This window comes from Ictidomys tridecemlineatus, chromosome 5 (assembly GCF_052094955.1).
Source record: "Ictidomys tridecemlineatus isolate mIctTri1 chromosome 5, mIctTri1.hap1, whole genome shotgun sequence".
NCBI classification, from domain to species: Eukaryota; Metazoa; Chordata; class Mammalia; order Rodentia; family Sciuridae; genus Ictidomys; species Ictidomys tridecemlineatus.
Window position 1 is genome coordinate 122941673 of NC_135481.1, and position 19615 is coordinate 122961287.

The window sequence follows — 19615 nt, forward strand, 5'->3', positions numbered from 1 at the left end:
AAAGAGAAGTGTTATAGTATCTGGGCTCAGCGTGGCTTTGTTTTAACACATGGTGAAAGGTAGTCTAGTGAGCTCTGAAGCCTTGGCAGATCACTCCCTTGTCATTTCCTTTAGCACATTGGTAGGAATATGATTGTGTCATTTCCTGGTATGTTTTGCATTTGAGGACCTTGGAATCTTAGGGCTCTTGAAGGCAGACTTTGGGTCCCTAGACTTTTGATGCATCTTATCCTGTACCTTCAAAATAGATTTCCTGCCAAATGTTTCGTCTCTGAATTCTTTTGACTCCATCTCTGCTCCTACAACTGGGTCAGGCGATTGATGAATGTAGGATGTATGTGCCAAGTTGTCCCCCTTGGGCAGTGTGTGCCACAGCAAGTGCTCAAGGGTTGCTACAGAGGGTGTTGCGTTCACTTGGGTATTTGTTAGAATGACATGAAGGTGAGAATTGCCCACCCATCCCAGCATTTCCCCTGCACCCTGTTTTGGTGTCTGACTTTCTTCTTTTCTCTTTCCAGCTCTCTCCCCATCTCCTGGAGGAACCAGTGATAACGAAGGATGTCTATGATGTTGCCATCTCCCTAATTCAGATGTTTGATGATTTGGACATGAAGGAGAGTGGGTAAGAGCAATGCAGCCGTGCTTCAGTGTGCGCCTTGTGACGCGTGTTGTTCACTTGGAATTCTTAGTGCTTTCACGTCATTAAGATACAGCAGCACAAACTATTGAGTAGTCACTGGATATGTTTTATACTCAGGCTAGTTTGGAAATGTTTTACTTAGAGTTGTCAAAACCAAGCTGAGTGGTTTTAGGACTGGTAGTTTAATTATTTAATTTAATTTTTTTTTTTTTTGTACTGGGAATTGGTCCCCAGGGATGCTCTACCATTGAGATACAGCCCTTTTTGTGTTTTGGAGAAAGGGTTTCACAAAGTTGCTGAGGCTGGCCTCAGACTTGTGATCTTCCTGCCTTGGCCTCCCTTGCTGAGTTTATAGGCTTATGACACTGCACCTGGCAGGACTGGTAGTTTTAGAGTTAGGATCTACATACACCCTGCAGGTGGAATAGCTTTTCTAGACACCAAGTCACATGGCTCCTAATCCTCTAGTAAGACTCTTAAGTGTGCCCAGTAGGAACCCTTGGGAGCTTTTCTTTGCCTTTGCTAGAAATATGTATTCCTGTGGACCAGCAGGCTTCTTTTGTAATCCAAATATTTATGGTTTGGCAGATTCTTTGAAACTTGGGTCATTTTTCCTTGAGGACAGTCTGGTTTTAAGTGGTGGCTAGAGCCCATGATTTAAAAAGAGTACTCTGTAATTTTCTTACAGTTTATATTTAGGACTTGTGTGTTGGAATGACAAGCAATGAGAATATAGATCCCACCTCCCAGCGGCCAGGACTGGATCCTGAGTGGCTTTTCTCCTCTAGTCAGAGGATAGTATCTCTTTTATTTCTGATTCCAGTAATTTGAGTCTTTTCTTTCCCTTGGTAAAACTCCTGAGAAGTTTGTCAATTATGTTGACCTTTTTAAAGAGCTGCTTTTTTTTCACTTTTCTCCTCCCTGTTTTTGTCCTTAGTTGTGAAATCGGACTTTCTTGCACTTTCACTCTTCCTAAATTATACCCCTCAAAGAATCTGCTGCTAAATGTTATCTTTTTTGTTTTGTTTTGTTTTTTGATTCTAGAGATTGAACTCAGGGATGCCTGACCATTGAACCATAGCCCCAGCCTTTTTTATTTTTAAAAATTTATTATCCTCCTGCCTCAGCCTCCCTAATCTCTGGGATTACAGTGCCACTGTGCCCACCTCTTAGTTTTCATTTAGCTAAAAATTTCCTTGTTTCACACTCATTTAAGTTTTAAAAAATTGAAGATAAAATGGCTGTATGTATACAGTGTGATGTTTTGAATCATAGACATATGACTTACTCTAATTATTGACTTAACCATTCACTCTCATTCTTGAAATGGAATTTTGTTAGGTGCAAGTTGAAGATCCCTTATCTGAAATTTGCATAGACTTCACTGACAGAGCACCTGTAATTCCAAAACCGAAATCCCAAATGCTCCAGTATCCGAAACTTTCTGATGCTCAAAGTGAAGTTTCAAATATTGGATCATTTCATATTTCAGTTTTTTGGAGTAAGAATGTTCAAGCTGTACGTATGAAATGTATGAATTCTGGGTTGTTATGTATTTCTCTTCATACATTTCTTTTTCTTTTTTTAAATTTTATTTTTAGTTATTGATAGACCTTTTATTTTATTTATTTATATGTAGTACTGAGAATTGAACCCAGTGCTTCACACATACCAGGCTACCGCTGAGCCCCAGGCACCCCCCCATACACTTCCTTTTTCTAATTTTACTTAAATAATATTGAGGAATATACAAATACATATAACATGTACATATATATATACACAAGTACATACATAAAATAAGTACATATAACAAATGTACTCATTATTCAACTAGAGCTCCTTAGGATTGTCTATCTATAAGATCATGTCAATTCTGAGTAGAGATGGTTTTACTTATTCCTTTCCAGTTTGGATACTTTTTATTTCCTTTTCTGGCTTAATAGCTCTAGAAAGAACTTCTGGTACAGTGTCAAATAGAAGTGGTGAGAGCAGACATTGGGTCTGTTTCTTGTCCTGTTGGAAAGGCATTCTGTCTTTTACTGGTAAGTGTGGTATTAGTGTGGGCTTCTCTGGCTGCCCTTTGTCAGGCTGAAGAAGTGCGTTTCTATTCCTAGTTAGTTTAGTATTTTTATTATAAATGAGTGTAAGATTTTGGTCAGTGCATTTCCTGTGTCTGTTGAAATTATGTGATTTTTTGTTTTATTCTGTTGATATAATGAATTACTGATTTTTGGATGATAAACCAATTCTGCATTGCTGGGATAAACCCACCTGGCTATGGTCCTTTTATTATGTTGTCTGACTTGGTTTGATCATGTTTTATTGAGGATTTTTGTTGCTCAGAGACATTATGCTTTAGTTTTCTTTTCTTGCAGTCTCTTTTATGGTTTTGATATATTAGGGTAATATTGGTCTTATAAAAATGATTGGGGGAAATATTTCTTCCTTTTCTGTTTTTTTGGAGGAGTTTGTGAAGAATTGGAATCAATTCTTTGAATGTTTGGTAGAGTTCAACTGGAAAGCCATTGGTTTCTGAACTTTTCTTTATGGTATCTTTAAAAAATTTAATCTAAATTTTTTGAGATGGGGTCTTACTATTTTCCCCAGGCTGGTCGTAGATTCCTGGGTTCAAGTGATCCTTCTGCCTGAGCTTCCTGAATAGCTGTAATTACAGGTGCATGACACTGTGCCTGCTAGGGGTATTTATTAAATTAGTGACTCATTCTCTTTGTTTGTTATAGCTATGTTCAGATTGTCTGTTTCTTCTTGTGTTTGTTTTAGTAGTTTGTATCTTTATAGGAATTTTTCTATTTTGTCTAAGCTATCTAATTTGTTGTTGGTGGTGTTCATAGTATTCCTTTTCTGTGAAGTCAGTGATAGTATCTCTTTTATTTCTGATTCCAGTAATTTGAGTCTTTTCTTTCCCTTGGTAAAACTCCTGAGAAGTTTGTCAATTATGTTGACCTTTTTAAAGAGCTGCTTTTTTTTCACTTTTCTCTATTGTTTTTCCTTTTGCATTTTATTAATCTCCACTGAAATTGTTATAGTTCCTTTCTGTTTACTTTAGGTTTAGTTTGCTTTTCTTTTTCCAGGGTCTTGAGGTGGGCATTAGGTTTAGGGGGGCATTAGATTTGGGGGGTCTTAATATAGGCATTTACAGCTGTAAATTTTCCTTTAAGTTCTGCTTTAGTTGGGTCTCATAGATCTTGGTGTGTTATATCTTCATTTTTTTTTCATTTGAAAGTATTTTCTTTGTTTCCCTTTGATATTTTCCTTGGCTTGTTGCCTCTTTGAGAGTGTGTTATTCCGTTTGCACACATTGATGAGTTGTCCTACTTTTCCCCTTTTATTGATTTCAAATTTTGGTCCATTGGGGCTAAAGAACATATTTTGCATTCTTTCTTTCTTTTTAAGTTTTTTTTTTGAAATTTATTTCATGGCCTAGAATACAGTCTATCCTGGAGAACAATATATGTGTACTTGAGAAGAATTCATATTCTGCTGTGGTTGGGTGGTCTGTTCTATAGATGGCCATGTCGGCCATGGTGTTTTTCAAGTCTTTAGTTTCCTTAATCTTCTACCTAGTTGTTCCAGTGATGATTGAAAACAGGGTATTGAAGTTCTCACTATTATTGCATTGCCTGTTTCTCCAGTCATTTCTGTCAGTTAATGCTTTGTGTATTTCTGTCAGTTAATGCTTTGTGTATTTTTGTGCTGCGTTAGGTGCATGTATGTTTACGGTTGTTTTAATCTTTCTGACTCATGGACCCATTTATCATAAAATGGTAAGTCTTCATCTCCTGTAACACTTTTAATTTTAGGTCTATTTTGTTTATATCAGTGTAGCCATTTTTCTTTTCTATGGTTACTGTTTCCTTGGCAGATCTTTTCTTTCCTTTCATTTTCAATCTGTTTGTGTCTTAATATAAAGTATATCTCCTTTACACAACATATCCTAAGTGGGATTACATTATATAGTCTAACAGTCTCTGTCTTTTGGCTGGACTGTTAATCCATTTACATTTAATATCATTATCAACATGATTGAATTTATGTGACCATTGGCTTTTTGTTTTCTGTATGTCTCATATCTTTTTTGTTCTTCTGTTCCTCTTTACTGCTTTCTTTTGTATTCAATAAATATTTTTTAGCCTTTTCCCCTCACTTATTTTAGGCTTTGCTTTAGGGTTTGCAACATGTACTTTAAGTGCTTCAGATTTATACTAGTTTAATACTAGTAATATATAGAAACATTACTGCTATAGAACTCTATTCTCTTTCTTGCTTTTTTTCATGATTATTTTTATATATTTTACATGTTACAAACCCACAAAAACATAGTTGTGTAATCATTACCTTAGTGTTCATTATCATTTCCTCAGGCCTTGATAGCTTTTTGAATATATATATTTTTTAGTTGTAGATGGACCTCCAATACCTTTGTTTTATTTATTTATTTTTATGTGTTGCTGAGGATCAAACCCAGTGCCTCCCACGCACTAGGCAAGCACTGTACTGCTGGAGCTTATTCCCCAGCCCCCATGATAGCTTTGCTCCCACTTACTTCCCTTGTGCTGTTATGGAAAATATATTACATGTTACATTTTTATATGTTATAGGCCCAGCAGTGTGTGTGTATGATTAATTTTAAAATCATCTAAGGGAAAAAAAGAACCAAACTAGATATTTATAGTGCCTTTTATAATTACACAGTTGTCTTTATCAGTGCTCTGTTTTCTTTCACATGGGTTTGAAATACTGTCAGCTTTCTTTAGTATTTCTAGTAACATGGGTCTGCTGGAAAAAAGTCCTCATTTTTTTGTTCACCTGGGAAAGTCTGTATTTGCCTTTATTATTGAAGAAGAGCTTTCTGAATATAGACGTCATAGTTGACAGTGTCTTCTTTGAGCACTTTGTGTGTGCCATCCTGCTGTTTTTTGGCCTCCATTGGTTTACTGAGAGAGCAGCTGTTAATGTTATTGGGATTTCCTTTGAATGTAGTGTGCCATTTTTTTCCTGCTGCTTTTAAGTTATTCCCTTATCTTTGGCTTTCATCATCCATGACATTTGCCATTTCCTGTAGGGCTGGTGTAGTATCTGAGCCTTTAGTGGACTTTTTATCATTCTTCAAAGCCAGCCACTGTGGGGCACATCAATTTTATGTGCCCATTGATCACTAAATTGGTCTCCTTGGCTGGAGGCCATACCACACAGAAGACTGTGGGATTGAAAAGAGTACCCGTAGGTCTGTGAGTAGATGTACGACAGGAACTTTAGGTGCAGGGAAGGGAACTCAGCTGAAATCTGTGTCTGTTTCCACAAGGGTAAATCATCATCCCTTCAAGATGAAATCATGGGCTGGGCTGGTTTACCTACAAGTGGCACAATATTTGGGACTTGGCATTTGGCCCCTTCTGCAGGTTAGTGGCCAGCAGTGGCAGTAGCCAGATCAGCCTTTGAAGGTGCACGTAATTGACTCTATACCTAAGCCATCATTCCTGCTGCCCTGGGAACTTTGCATTGAACAGCTCTTTAGGGACTGGAGGAGGAGACCACAGACATCCACATGGCCTCTGGTTCATCTGCCAATTAAAAGTCTCTTTCATGGGCTGGGGTTGTGGCTCCGTGGTAGAGCGCTTGCCTCGCATGTGTGAGGCAGTGGGTTCAATTCTCAGCAACATATATACATAAATGAATAAAAAAAGGCCTATTAACAACTAAAAAGAATTAAAAATAAATAAAAGTCTTCTTCACTATTGCTGCCCTATGGCTGTATTTCCTTGGTACCTGCTCCAAGAGACTCAAATGCCTCTTTATAGATTCTTTATCATAATTATTGCTGTCTTGTTATTTCCAAGTCCTAGACCAACTGGCCAATCAGTTAGCTTCCACCTCTTTATGGGATAGACCCAACCTAATGGCCAAGTCTGCTTCCACCTGGGGTGGACTACCAGATGCATGGATTGCCCTCCTTCTTGGGGAGAGTTCCCTTCCTCGTCATCTCTGAATGGGGTTATGATGCAGCAGGTGTCCAGTCCTGGCTGTTACCAGCATCTCCTTCAGGCCTATGCACGAACCAGGCCTATTTTTTTTTTTTTAATATCATAGTGTCTGGGCAATGGGTGTTGCTCAGAGAGGTGGCTGAGTAGCAGGAGCAGGCACCATTGGAGCACTGAGCTACCTTTGTTCTCATCACTGGTCCACCTCTCTTGTGCCCTTCCTCCTTCTAGTTGCTATTTCCAGGCTTTCCCAAGGCTGACTTCATATAGTTCCCTTGCTACAGCCTCAGGGAGGCTCCCTTATCATCCCTTTGCACAGACACTCCACACACATACCTCCCCAGCTTTTTCCCTTGTGTGCCCATTTCTTTCCTTCATGGTACTAAGGCTACACTGAAGGGGCTTTGTTCACTTGCCTCTTGTCTGTCTCTCTGGCTAGGATACAAGCTCCAGAGCAGGGTGGGGACACTTGTCTGCCTCATTACTGTAGTATCCTAACTGCGTAGAGGAGAGTCTGGCACAAATGGAGGGCTCGAAGGTTTGTGGAGGAAAGGAAGTTCTAATTTCATGCACAAATGTACCTACTACAATGGGAAGATAAGGGGATGATTTGAGATTTTAGTCTTTAGAAATGCTTTTTTTTTTTTTTAAAGAAGAAATGCTTTCCAATAATAATTTGGTCTCTAATAATAGTTTTCTTGTAGTTACTTTAAATGTTTTGTGTTTAGGGGTTCTGGATTATAGTAATTAAATTTTCTGAAAACTTGCAGATCATGCTTCTTATAGGTGAGCATAATGGGAGTGAAGAGTCCTGGGTTCCAGGGGCCCAGGATGTTGTCCTTGTGGCCTATGTTTTCTTATGTGAAGTAAAGAACATTGCATGTGGCCTGTGTTTTCTTATGTGAAGTAAAGAGCATTGCATAAACTCTGTGAGTGCTTTAACGGTCAAGGCTGGTAGTGTCAGAGTTCTTGAAAAGCAGTGGCTGTTCCAGCCTTGATTCATTACATAACTCTCATTTTCACAGGAACAAGACCTGGTCGGGGGCCCAATTTGTGTCAGAGCGGAGCAGCGTGTTGGTGTTTTTGCCAGGTGTGAATGTCATGGTTTTGTGACCTGAAATTATCATACTATGGATAGCACACATTATGAAAAATTATATTTTTCATTCTTTTTAGCCACCAAGAATATAAACAAATATCACTTTCAATTTAATTTCTTAACGAGAATGAAGAATTTAACTATTTGAAGGAAGTCTTGCCACCTTCAAGATTTTTAGTAAGATATTTAGCTTTGTTTAACTTGTATTCATTTATATGGCTGTAAATGTGAGGTAATTGTCATCAGTCTGCATTAAAACTTTTCAGTAACAGTAACATGTAACATCATAAGAATCATCAGCATAGTCTTTGAGTTCCTTTGACAGTGTTTGGGAAGATAGGCTCTTAGTTATACCTTTTTGAAGACATTAATTTGTATTGTACTTTTTCAAAATGATTTTAAAATTATTTTAATCAAGTAGTATAGTTTGAGAAAACATAACAATTCAAAAATTTTCTGTTGTCGAAAGGTAATAGAGCATGTGAATGCTTTAGTGATGGAGAACAAAAAGCTTTGCAATGAGAAAAATTTGTTTAACTTTGGAATGCAACATGTGAGTTTCAGATCTTTGTCACATTTTGCTTAGGGTATGGATTTATTTTATATTCAAGAAACAACCTATTAACTGACAATGGAGTAGAGTTCCATTTGCTAAGTATCTATCTAGGTATATAATATTATATTAAGGGAAAAGATCACCAAAGCAGAGCCATATTGAAACTAACTTCATACTGCAAATGAGATAAATGCTTTTTAACTGCTGAACATTGCCTGAACAAAATATTTATAAAGTGATTCTTTAATTCAGGTTTGGTGTCTGATATCTGCTTACATAAATTGAAGTTTGACCTGTGTTTATGTATCCCATTAAATGTTCTGTCGAGAGCCGCTCTTCATTAGTGTTCTAGGGCTGCTGTTACAGCGCCACTGCTTGGATGGCATAAAACAATGACTTCTTCCTCACTGTTCTGAGGCCTGACATTCAAAACCAAAGTGCCTGCAGAGCTATGCTTCCTGTCAGGCTCTGGGTAGCCTTCTTCCCAGAAGCCCTGGCCTCCTGTGGTGGCCATCAGTCATCCCTTGACTTGTGTCTGCATCACTCTCATCTTTGCTGCTGTCATATGGTATTCTCTGTGTCGGCCTGAGACTCTTCCCTGCTTAGGAGGGCACCAGCCCTGTTGGATTATGAGCAGTAACCTCATATCAACTGATTACATCTGCAGGGACTATTTCCAAATAAGATCACATTTTGGGGTTGAGACTTCATATATTTTAGAGGGGAATACAGTTCAGCCGATATCTGACTCAAATTCAAGACAAGGCAAAAGCACATGCAACTGATATAGATCAATAAACATTTTTTAAAAACCTAATGAAAAAGGTTTAGTGTATCTTTATGACCAGGTCTCTCTCCCTTTTTTTTTTTTTTTATTACTGGGGGTTGAACCCAGAGATGCTTTGCCACTGAGCTACATCCCCATCTCTTTTTATTTTTTGAGACAGGGGCTTAGTAAGTTGCTTAGGGCCTCACTAAGTTGCTGAGGCTGGCCTCAAACTTGTAATCCTTCTGCAACTCAGCCTCCTGAGTTGCTGGGATTATAGGCATGTGCCACCTTGCCCAACATTACCATGTCTTTAATATGTGCGCGCACGCGCACATACACACATTTAACGCGCACACACACACACATACACTTTATTTTGTGGTGCTGTGTGGTGCTGAGGATCAGACCTCAGAACCTCATGCATACTAGGTGAGCACTGTACCACTGACCTGTATCCTAGCCCCAGAATGTGTGTGTGTGTATAATTTTTTTTTTTTTTTGGCAGAGCTGGGGATTGAACCCAGGGATTTCCACATTGCTAGTCAAGTGTTTTTACCTCTGAGCTATATCTCAGCCCTCAAAATATTATTTTTTAATTGAAATATCTTGCATGCTCATTGTGGAACATTTGGGAAATCTGAGTGAAGAAATATAATATTGCTCATGTAGTCAGTGCTTATAGGTAGTCAACTCTGTTGAAAGAAAACATTGGAAGACTTTTCTCCATAATTTCGAGTTACTATTTTTTAATGTACTTGTGCATTTTTATTTGTCATCTGATATATTTAGGTAATAAAGATAAAAAGGCTTTCTTTGAAAAATATGTCATTTAAAAGACTGGATTTATAGCAATAAGTACAAATCTGTTTTTTCCCCTCCTTCCCCTGCTCCCTGCTTCCCAGGTCTGGGTGAAATAAACTATATGCATGAACTTCTCACAAACATGGTTCACAAAAGGTGAGTTTAAGTTGACACAGCTCTAGTTTTACTTTCAGACCATTGTGTTGTTTATGCTTTGCATATTTTTGATTATCTGAGTGAATAAGTGTTTTTGTATGTCATGTGTATCATGTGATATTCTACTTTAGGAATTTGTTTCTTAGGTTACAGGTCTATCCACTCCATTCCAGTGTGACTTTAGAAGAACAGAACAATGTGTTCTTAAGTCCAGTCCCTGGGTACAGAAAGGTAGGAAGGCGGGGAGGGTTCTTGGTTCTAGGTTCTTGGCACTTCAGGCACCCTTCTGTGGAGACTGTCCAGGAAGGACGCTGGCACTGCCTGCCCTTTATAGGCACATCTCCTGGACAAATGCTTGCTGATAACCCAGCTATGTCCCTTGGTATTGTCTTTTATTTTGTAAATCAGTTTGCTAAAAGCTAAAAATTTTATTTCATTAACTCGGGGCATTATTGCTAATGGGTTTTGATGACTTTTAATTATTCTTGGGCATCTCTCTAGGTTTGGGACTGTGCTGATGTCTTTGGCACCACTCTGGTGACTTGGTTAGATGCCTTAGTTGAAGTCCTCCTTGAGACATTGTTTAGTCTGGGTCATGTATGAGTGTTGTGATTGCCTTACCATGACCTTTCAGACCCTGAGCTGGTGGCCCTACTCCCTGATTTCCATGGGACTATTTGGAATCTCTGGAGGCAACCTAGACCTTGAATGGTAGTTCAAGGCTCATGGTTATAGCTCTTCCTCTGGATTTGACCTGGTTGTACTTTTGTTCCCGATAATTTCAGGAGCCCTGGAAAACATCAGAAGCAGGGTTAGGAGCAGTAACTTGCCCTGTGTACTTGCCTGATGCTTTTAAGCCTCTGTGTGTCTGGTTTTCCACATGTTAGGGGCTTCTTGATCAATTGTGATCTGCATAAAATAGGAAAATGGCTAAAGTTAAAATTTTAGTTCAGTATTTAAGAAGCTTTGAAATTTTCAAGATGGAGATTTATTTGCTGATTTTTTATTTTATTTAAAGCTCTACTTTTCTCTTTGGTGCTCAACAGGTTATTTTGTCTACCAACATTGCAGAGAGCTCTGTCACCGTCCCGGATGTCAAATATGGTAAGGTCCATCTCGCTCAACTCCACATAAACTATGGCTTCCTTTGGCCTCTTTGTCTCCTCAGGACACACCTCCCCCCACACAAGCTAATCACTTCCTCTAATAATAGAAGAGAGGCTTCAGAGAAGTAGGGTCATGTGGGTTCCCCATCCTTTCAATTCCCCAGTCCTCCTTAGGGTGTGCCACATCACTTGGAGCAGAAGTGTCCTCAGGGTGTGGGGGCTTGTGGGAGCAGAGTGTTGTGGGTGCCCTGGTGGAATTCTGTGACTGGAGGGAGGCAGGTGTGAGGGAGGAGCCCACGTAGTCTCTGGTCCTGAAGGTGTCTTGAAGGATGCCACACACTCCTCCATCTGGCCTTCTGCCTGTGTGCCCTTAATAGCAGATTCTTCCCTCATGAGTGTCCTAGGTGGATTGGTTGTGGTTGAATGCCGGATGTGTGGCTTTAGGAGTACAGCAGTGAATAGGACACAGTCCTTGTCTTCACAGTGCCTACATTCTGGTGGGAAAGAGACAATTAGCAGGTAAAAAATAACAATTTCAGGTAGAGATATAAGTGATAGATAAAGATAAATCAGGAGAGGGTTATGGTTACTGGGAAGAAAGATCTTTTAGCAATGCAGACATCTTCAGTGACTTTGACAAGGGTGGTTTTGGTGGAGGCAGAAGTGCTTACAGTGGGCTCTTGAGAAGGTACAGAGGAGGTGCATCACAAAGCAGCATGTGTGTGTGAGTGTGAGTTTCTGGGGATTGAACCCAGGTGTGCTCAGCCACAGAGCTATATCTCCAGCCCTTTTATTTTTTATTTTGAGACAGTCTTAGTAAGCTGTTGACGCTGGCCTTGAACTTGCAATCCTCTTGCCTCAGCCTCCCAAATCACTGGGATTACAATGTGTGCCACCATGGTGGCCAGATAGCACTGCTGAGGCCTTTTGCTGTAAAGGGAAGGTTAGAAATGGGCAGTACTGGGAGTGGAGGATGAGAGCCTATTTTCCTGGACAAGCACTTCCAGTGAGTTTGCTGGGTGAGGGGAGAGGAGCAGGAGAGGGTAATGTGGACATGTGAGGAACCATTCACAGTCTCAGAGAGAAGGCTGAGTGTGGAGACTGAGGCTGCCTGGGGGCAGAGATGGCCTGGAAGCTCTAGGAGGTCCTTGCAGCACCTTTGCCTGTGTGATGAGCTAGGAGGAGGACCCTCTGAGGGAAAGGACAAAAAGCCTGGGAGGCTCGAGCAGATGAGGTGGCCATCCACTGGCAAGGGAAGTGCTTTTCCCTCCCCAAGGCTTAAGGGGCAGGGTGGGGGTAGAGAGTTGCTGTGCTCCTGGGCCATTCTTGCATCAGACACTAGAACAGAGCAAGGTGGTGCCCAGCTGTGGCCTGGACTTGCTGTTGGTGACCAGCAGGGAGTAAGGCCCAAGAGGTCAGGTAAGGGACAGTGACAGGGCATAGATGGGCAGCTTAAGGCCCCAGTGGGTGAAGGCTGGCTGAAGTAGGGTCCCAGAGCAGGGGAGAGGGAGGACAGGAGTTCAGTCTCAGAGAGGGGTTCTTGAAGCTATGGTGAAGGAGGAGGTGCTGCTGGCACCATGTGGGTGGAAGGGGCACTGCAAGGAGGAAGCTGCTGACTGGGTGGAAGGCCAGGGCGTGGGGGGCAGGGCTTGAGCCCTGAGAGGGTTAATGCAGCTGGTGCCTTTCTTATGGGTATTGAAATCTCCAAAACTCATGTCGGGACTGGTGTTGTGAGAGGACCAGGGAGCCAGGGGCAGGGTGGGGTGCTTCATGGCTCCATCCCTGAGGCTGTAGCAGTAAGAGGTTGGCTTAGCATGCGAGGATGGGAGAAAGGTGGCCAACCACCATTAAGGGAGGGACTGTGTGTGTCTCCAGAGAGGGCTTTGTCACCTGTGCTCCACAAATGAGTACCTGAAGCACAGACAAACCAGGGGCTCTGTCACCTGTGCTCCACAGATGAGGACTTGAAGCACAGACAAACCAGGCAACTTGCCCTAACCATCCACAGATCCCCCGCACCCCTACCCCGCCACACACTCACACACACACACACAGACAGACTCAAGATTTGAATCCTGGCAGTCCAGAGCATCAGCCACTCTTGTTGAGTCCTCCTGCAGCTATGCCCTTTTGGGTAACCTTCATCTTTTGGGTACATCCAGGTAGGCCTTTCTCATGGTACATAGGGTCTCACAGGTTATTCTCTGTGCCCAGAGGCTCTCAGTCCTCAGCAAGAAAGAGGCCTCTGTCTTCTGTCCTGACTGTAGTGCATGGTCAGCATGTTCCCAGGTTCCTGTGAGCACACAAACTCCAGGGGCTTTGACTGAACCATTGTGCACTGTGATTCACTAGGTAGCAGTCTTGTATTCACTTGGGGTTTACATTCCTTTTTTTCAAATGACAGTTATAGATTTTTGTCTGACTAGAACTCTGGTTTGTGATGAAGATACGAATTATCAGAGTCTGCGATTGAGTTGGGCCTCTAAGACCAGTTGCAACCAGAGAAAAGGTAAGGCAATTTGGGTCCACGCTGAGGACTTGGTGGTGACATGGTGTCTTTGAAAACATTACTTTTGCTTTTTACTTCCTTTATTGGGATAGTTTTAAGTCTGCTTATCCGCATTGCATGATGTCAGTTTTTAACTCCACATTTCTCTTCTTGCTGTGTGTGGGGGCATCTTTATGCCTAAGGGATCTTATCTCAATACTGTTGTTTTTCATAGTAAAATTTAAACATTTTGGTTGAACAGTCATAGAAGCCATGTGGATCACTTCACTTATTTGACAAGCCTTCCTCGAATCTTGATGCTCCTAAGGTGCTTTTCCTAAATGGGTTGCACAGGGGCTCGGGGTTTGCCGCACATCTGCAAGTATCCCTGATAGAGGTAATGGTGTCACTTTTAAGTGCAGGATGTGTTGGCCACAATGGAAGTACATTCACAACATGCCTGACATAGGTGTCATTCTCTCCTGTGGCAGGAACTGGCCTTGGGGACAGTATCTATGGTGTGTTCTGAGGTAGGAGCAAAGGTATCTGCTTGGACTTAAAGGCTGTGCTTATGTGTGCCCACTATAACCCATTTGTCCTCAGAGCATCTGACATGCAGAGAAATGGGCCTGAGCTTCTCCTACAGAGTGGTAGGACCAAGATTCAATCCAGAAATCTGACTTCAGTCCTCATTCTTTTTTTTTTTTTTTTCTGAAGTATTTTTACTTGTAGATGGACTCAATACCTTGATTTTATTTATTTATTTTTATGCGGTGCTGAGGATCAAACCCAGTGCCTCACACATGCTAGGCAAGTGTGCTGCCGCTGAGCCACAACCTCAGTTATCATTCTTGACTGCTCTTTTGAGTTCTCTCTCCTGAAATCCCTCATCCAGAGGGAACTGAGAGCTGACAAAGGCGTCATTCCAACTTGGCTATCGAGGGTGTTTGATTGCTGCGAAGGCCTCAGGTTGGGTTGTGTATTGTTATAAAGTTAGGTGTAGTGTTATCTGTTTTTGTTGTTGTTGGTTCTTATAGAAATTTCAGTTTTATGCTTTAAATTTACATCCAGGATCCATTGCACATCACAGCCAATTGTGTACAAGGTGTGGCTTTAGGTCATGGTGCTTCTCTGCCTGTGGCCATGTAGGGGCTCCACTTCATGGAATCATCCTTGAGTTGAGTCTGTTCTTTTATGAAATGGTCATTCAGGTGCGGTCACAGCAGGAGATGCTGAGGGAGGGCTTGCCATTGCAGGGCTACATGGAGATACATCAGTGGTCAGGGGCATGAAGCAGTGAGGGAAGGTTGAGGCCATGCCTTTGTTGGGCTTTCTGGGGGAAAGGCAAGGCAGGCAGGTGGACAGCATAGGATTGGCTAATTTGAATAACACGGGTAGACTTCTGGTTCCCACGGTGATTCCTCCTTGCCTGGTACCAGTCCCTAGATGTTCTCACAGAGCCTCCTGGGTGTTTATCCTGGAACTTTGCTGGATTTGTTAATTAGTTCTAGGAGATATTTTTGTGATTGCCCTGGGATATTCTGTCTAGCCAGTCCTGTCATTTGCTGATAGGGTGGGGAGGGTGGAGGAGGAAGTCCAGCTTGCTTCAGTCTCCTGATGGCACAGGTGCAGAAGAAAAGCTCTGTGGGCCACTCTGTTTTTTTCTTTTTTTAAAAATATTTTTTATAGTTGTAGTTGGAAACAATAACTTTATTTATTTATTTATGTGGTGCTGAGGATCAAACCCAGGGCTTTGCATGTGTGAGGCTAGCGTTCTATCGCTGAGCCATAAATCCAGCCCCAACACTGTGTTTTTAAAACTGGGTATTTATTAAGGACTCCCCCATCCTTAGAAGATTTTGTTTCTGCTTCATAAGTGATACAATGACAGAAGGATAACAGGTTATGTTGTGGTATAGACTTGGGCTGAACTCCTGATTTGTATATTGCTCACTCATTTAGTATGAAGCAGCCATTTTGAAGGATGCCTTTGTTGAGATGTTAGGATGGGGGCAGGGGAAGCTACAGGACTGAGTAGCTGGGCCTAGTCTCCACATCTCTGCATTAGGTGAGCGCAGTGTCTATCACCAGTTGCATGACTTTTCTTTAGTGACCTCTGTATTTCTGTTATTATAAACAGTGCGTTTGCAGGAAATGAGTGTTATTTAAAATGTTTTGGTTTCCCCTGTATGTTGGGCCAAGGTTATTTTCTGTAGAAGCATGCACTGGATTCTATAATGTCGTTCACTGAATAGAAGTCAGCACTAACTCTGATTTATTCCAGCTTTTTAGGATATTTTTTAGAGTAAGTATGTATATATGCCTAATGAAGCATATATACTGACATATCCTGAAGTTTTCACTGACCTAGTTTGGGGGAGATGATTAAGTTTCTCCTAGTCCAGGTCTGATGGCTAACTACATGTCTCTTCATGCTGATGCTGAAGGGGTTGGTGCCAGGTGTAGCTGAGCTTCTCTCTTTTGCAGGCCGTGCTGGACGAGTGTCTAAGGGGTACTGTTACAGGCTGATACATAAGGATTTCTGGGAGAGCTCCATCCCTGATCACGTTGTTCCTGAGATGTTGGTAATGTGCTTTGCTTATTTTCAAAGTTGAATTTTACTGAATGGTTTAAGTAATATAATTATGAGTGTCATATACTTTTTTTGTGTGTGTGTGTGGAGCTGATGATTGAACCCAGAGCCTTATGCATGCAAGGCAAGCACTCTACCAACTGAGCTATATCCCCAGCCCTGTCATATAGTTTTGATTCCAAGAAAATCACTGACTGTTCATCTTTATTTTTCATTTTTATTTTTTGTGGCACTGGGGATAGAACCCAGGGGTGCTCTGTCACTTAGCTACATCCCAGCACATTTTATATCTTATTTTAGTGAGTAAGGGTGTGGCCAGGTTTCCTAGGCTGGCCTGGAACTTATCACCCTCCTGCCTCAGCCTCCTGGGCAGCCAGGATTACAGGGATGTACCACCATGCCCTGCTGTGCTCTTTTTAATCATAAAACCAGTTTATCATTTATTAAGCACCAAATTCTTCTAGGGCTCTTACCAGATTTATATCCTAATGAGAGGAACGTTTCTTGGTGTCTACTGGCCTATAGTGGCATTGTCCTTATATGCTGCTGTTTTCTGTTCCTTTTATAGTGAGTAATTGTTTATCAGCATTTGTCTTTCTGCTTTTCTGTCTCTCTTCTTTCTCCCCCACTCTCTCTCTTCTATTTCTTGCCCCTCTCTTCCCATTGCTTTCTTTTTTCTTCCTTTTTCCTCTCCCTGTCTTTGTCTCTTTCCTCCTCCTTTTATCTTCCTTCTCTCTCACCCGTTTGTTTGTTTCTTTCTTTCCTTCCTCCCTCACCAAGAGAAGAGGTTTATTAGCTCACAGTTCTGGAAACTGAAAGTCGTGGGTTGGATGGGGCTGGGGATGTGGCTCAAGTGGTAGCACGCTCGACTGGTATGCTTGCGGCCCCGGGGTTCGATCCTCAGCACTACATACAAAGAAGGATGTTGTGTCTGCCAAAAACTAAAAAATAAATATTAAAAGAAATTCATTCATTCTCATTCTCTCTCTCTCTCTCTCTCTCTCTCTCTCTCTCTCTCTCTCTCTCTCTCTCTCTCTTAAAAAAAAAGAAAAAGAAAAAAAAAAGAAAGTCATGGGTTGGTCCTTCCCATCTTTTTCTACCTCTGATGAGGGTCTCCTTGGTGAGATCACATCATGGCAGATGGCATTATAGTGAGAACATAAGGAGGGAGACTGCACCTGAGGGGACAGGAAGCCAGAAACCCAGGAGGGACCAGTCTGACTCTTCTGTGAAAACCATCTCTGGATAACTGACCAGGTTCCATGAGAACTCCCTTGACCTCTCATCAGGGCAGGCTTCTAATGACCTCCTTACTTTGCTTAGGTTCCACCGTTTTTGTTTTACCCTTTTTTCTCTTGATCTTGTTTTTCCTGCTTTCTGTTTCTAAAATACTAGTTGTGTGAATAGGTTAATCTGGTTGTCTTATCCCTGAATCTAAGTTGTGCTCTTTTCAGCGTTGTCCACTGGGAAGCACAATATTGAAAGTGAAATTGCTTGGCATGGGTGAGCCCAGAGCTCTCCTGGCAACCGCCCTTTCTCCACCCAGCCTGAGTGACATTGAGCGTACCATCCTTCTACTAAAGGAGGTAGGGTTTTCTGGAGTTTATCAGTGGTGGAGAAAGCTAAGGTTTTCTTATTTTACCGGGGGAACCTTAATTTCATAATCTTCAGTATATTTGGCTGTTGTAAATGCTCAACATGTGCTTGAAAAAGCCTGTGTAATGACTAACAGGTAATGCCATGTTTCATAGCCATGGTTTAGACTGGCTTTGTGGGTGGTCTTGCTGAAACGCACCACCTGTGCTGCTCATCTGTGCCCTGATCCCAGCACTCCCTTGCTTGCTGTGTGTTGATGGTAGAGTCTCTCTCCTGCTGCTCTTCCTCTGATTTTGGTCCTTTCCTTAGCCCAGCCTGTTTGGTGCTTGTGACCCTGCCCTTCCTACTTGAGTTCCACGGCCCACTCCTGGTTCACAACTCTGCTCTTGGAGCTTGCAGCCCCCAGCCATGGGACCAGCTATGTCCTTGTCCAAAGTCTGTGTGTGCTCTGCTTCTGACTCTTGAGGTTGAGGAGCTGCCTGTGTTTTACTCTTATATATGGTACCTGCTTGGGTTTCTGCAAACTGAGGAGGTTTTATTCATAGGTGGGTATAACCGGTATCTGTGGTGTGCCATGGGCTGAGGCTGCAGACCCTTTATTCAGTACTGTGTGTGCTGTATTTGTTAAGTAGACTTTGGTGGCAATCCTTGAGTGTTACCTCCCATATAAAACATATAATATATTTTAAAAGAAATAATAAAAGTCAAAGTTTCAAGAGAGAATTAAAGGTTTTAGGGAGCATTAATCTTTTATAAGTTGACTTGGATATCTTTCAGAATCTTATTCACCAAAATTAGGTCTTTATTTCTTGTTTTGCACTCTCCACCAAAGGATGAAAAGGATGTGAATGCACCCATGCTTGCTAATAACATTGATTTATTTTGTAAAGGTTGGAGCACTTGCCGTTAGTGGTCAGAGAGAAGATGAAAACCCCCACGATGGTGAATTGACCTTCTTAGGAAGGGTACTAGCACAACTCCCTGTCAATCAGCAGCTGGGTAAACTCATAGTGCTGGGACACGTGTTTGGATGCCTGGATGAGTGTCTGATCATAGGTGAGTGTGGGAAGCAAGCCTAGGGCGGCTCTCTGGTGCCACACTCTAACAGTCTTCATTCTGTGTCTTCTGTTGTCAGCGGCAGCGCTCTCATTGAAGAATTTTTTCGCGATGCCTTTTCGGCAGCATCTTGATGGATATAGGTATTTAACATTCATATTTAAGAGGTCACCTGGTCCTAATGGTGTTGAGTGACACTTGTTGTCATTCTGCAGGAACAAAGTGAACTTCTCTGGCAGCAGCAAGAGTGACTGCCTTGCACTTGTGGAGGCCTTTAAGGTGAGTCCCTGTGCTTGCCCATGGAGGTGGCACCACAGGCTGCCAGCATGTCCACATACATGGAGGCAGGGGTGGAGGGAGGAATGTTCAGCATTCAGCAGCTAACTGTTGGAGGAAGGGCCGTGGGGACAGGAGGCCAGTGCTGGGTTTCTATTCTCGCCACTAAAAGACTCAGGGGTCACTCTAGTTAAATTAGGCTAATTGGGCTGTGCAAAATAATCACACAAGAGACCCAAATACCTTTTTCTTTGGGGTCGCTGTGACAGCTCCTCTGACCTTAAAGGGTCCACAGGAAGAGGGCGAGAGCACGTGCTGACCCCTTTTATTGAGAAGCTATTCAAATGAGTCAAGGGGTCAGGTTTCAGGGGGCTGAGTCTATCTTCATGATGTCCACCGTCAGCAGGTTGACTGACATCTGGGTAGACCACACAAAGGCATTTCCATGGAAGATTCTATCCTAAACAGGGCAAGGGG

General features: G+C 41.9%; 1 protein-coding gene across 5 annotated transcripts in view; it reads left to right on the forward strand.

The window, feature by feature from the left end:
• The window catches only part of Tdrd9 (tudor domain containing 9), a 96503-nt gene that overhangs the window by 41402 nt on the left and 35486 nt on the right, over positions 1-19615 (forward strand). For 4 of the 5 annotated variants that reach the window (XM_040275028.2, XM_021732758.3, XM_021732759.3 and 1 more), the window contains 11 exons: positions 519-622; positions 7668-7732; positions 9969-10023; positions 10170-10254; positions 11070-11127; positions 13534-13638; positions 16105-16202; positions 17665-17796; positions 18697-18862; positions 18942-19005; positions 19078-19141. In XM_040275028.2, the coding sequence (XP_040130962.1) occupies positions 519-622; positions 7668-7732; positions 9969-10023; positions 10170-10254; positions 11070-11127; positions 13534-13638; positions 16105-16202; positions 17665-17796; positions 18697-18862; positions 18942-19005; positions 19078-19141 (996 nt within the window). The remainder of the gene's footprint in view (positions 1-518; positions 623-7667; positions 7733-9968; positions 10024-10169; positions 10255-11069; positions 11128-13533; positions 13639-16104; positions 16203-17664; positions 17797-18696; positions 18863-18941; positions 19006-19077; positions 19142-19615) is intronic. The other variant, XM_040275026.2, reaches the window with a different exon arrangement.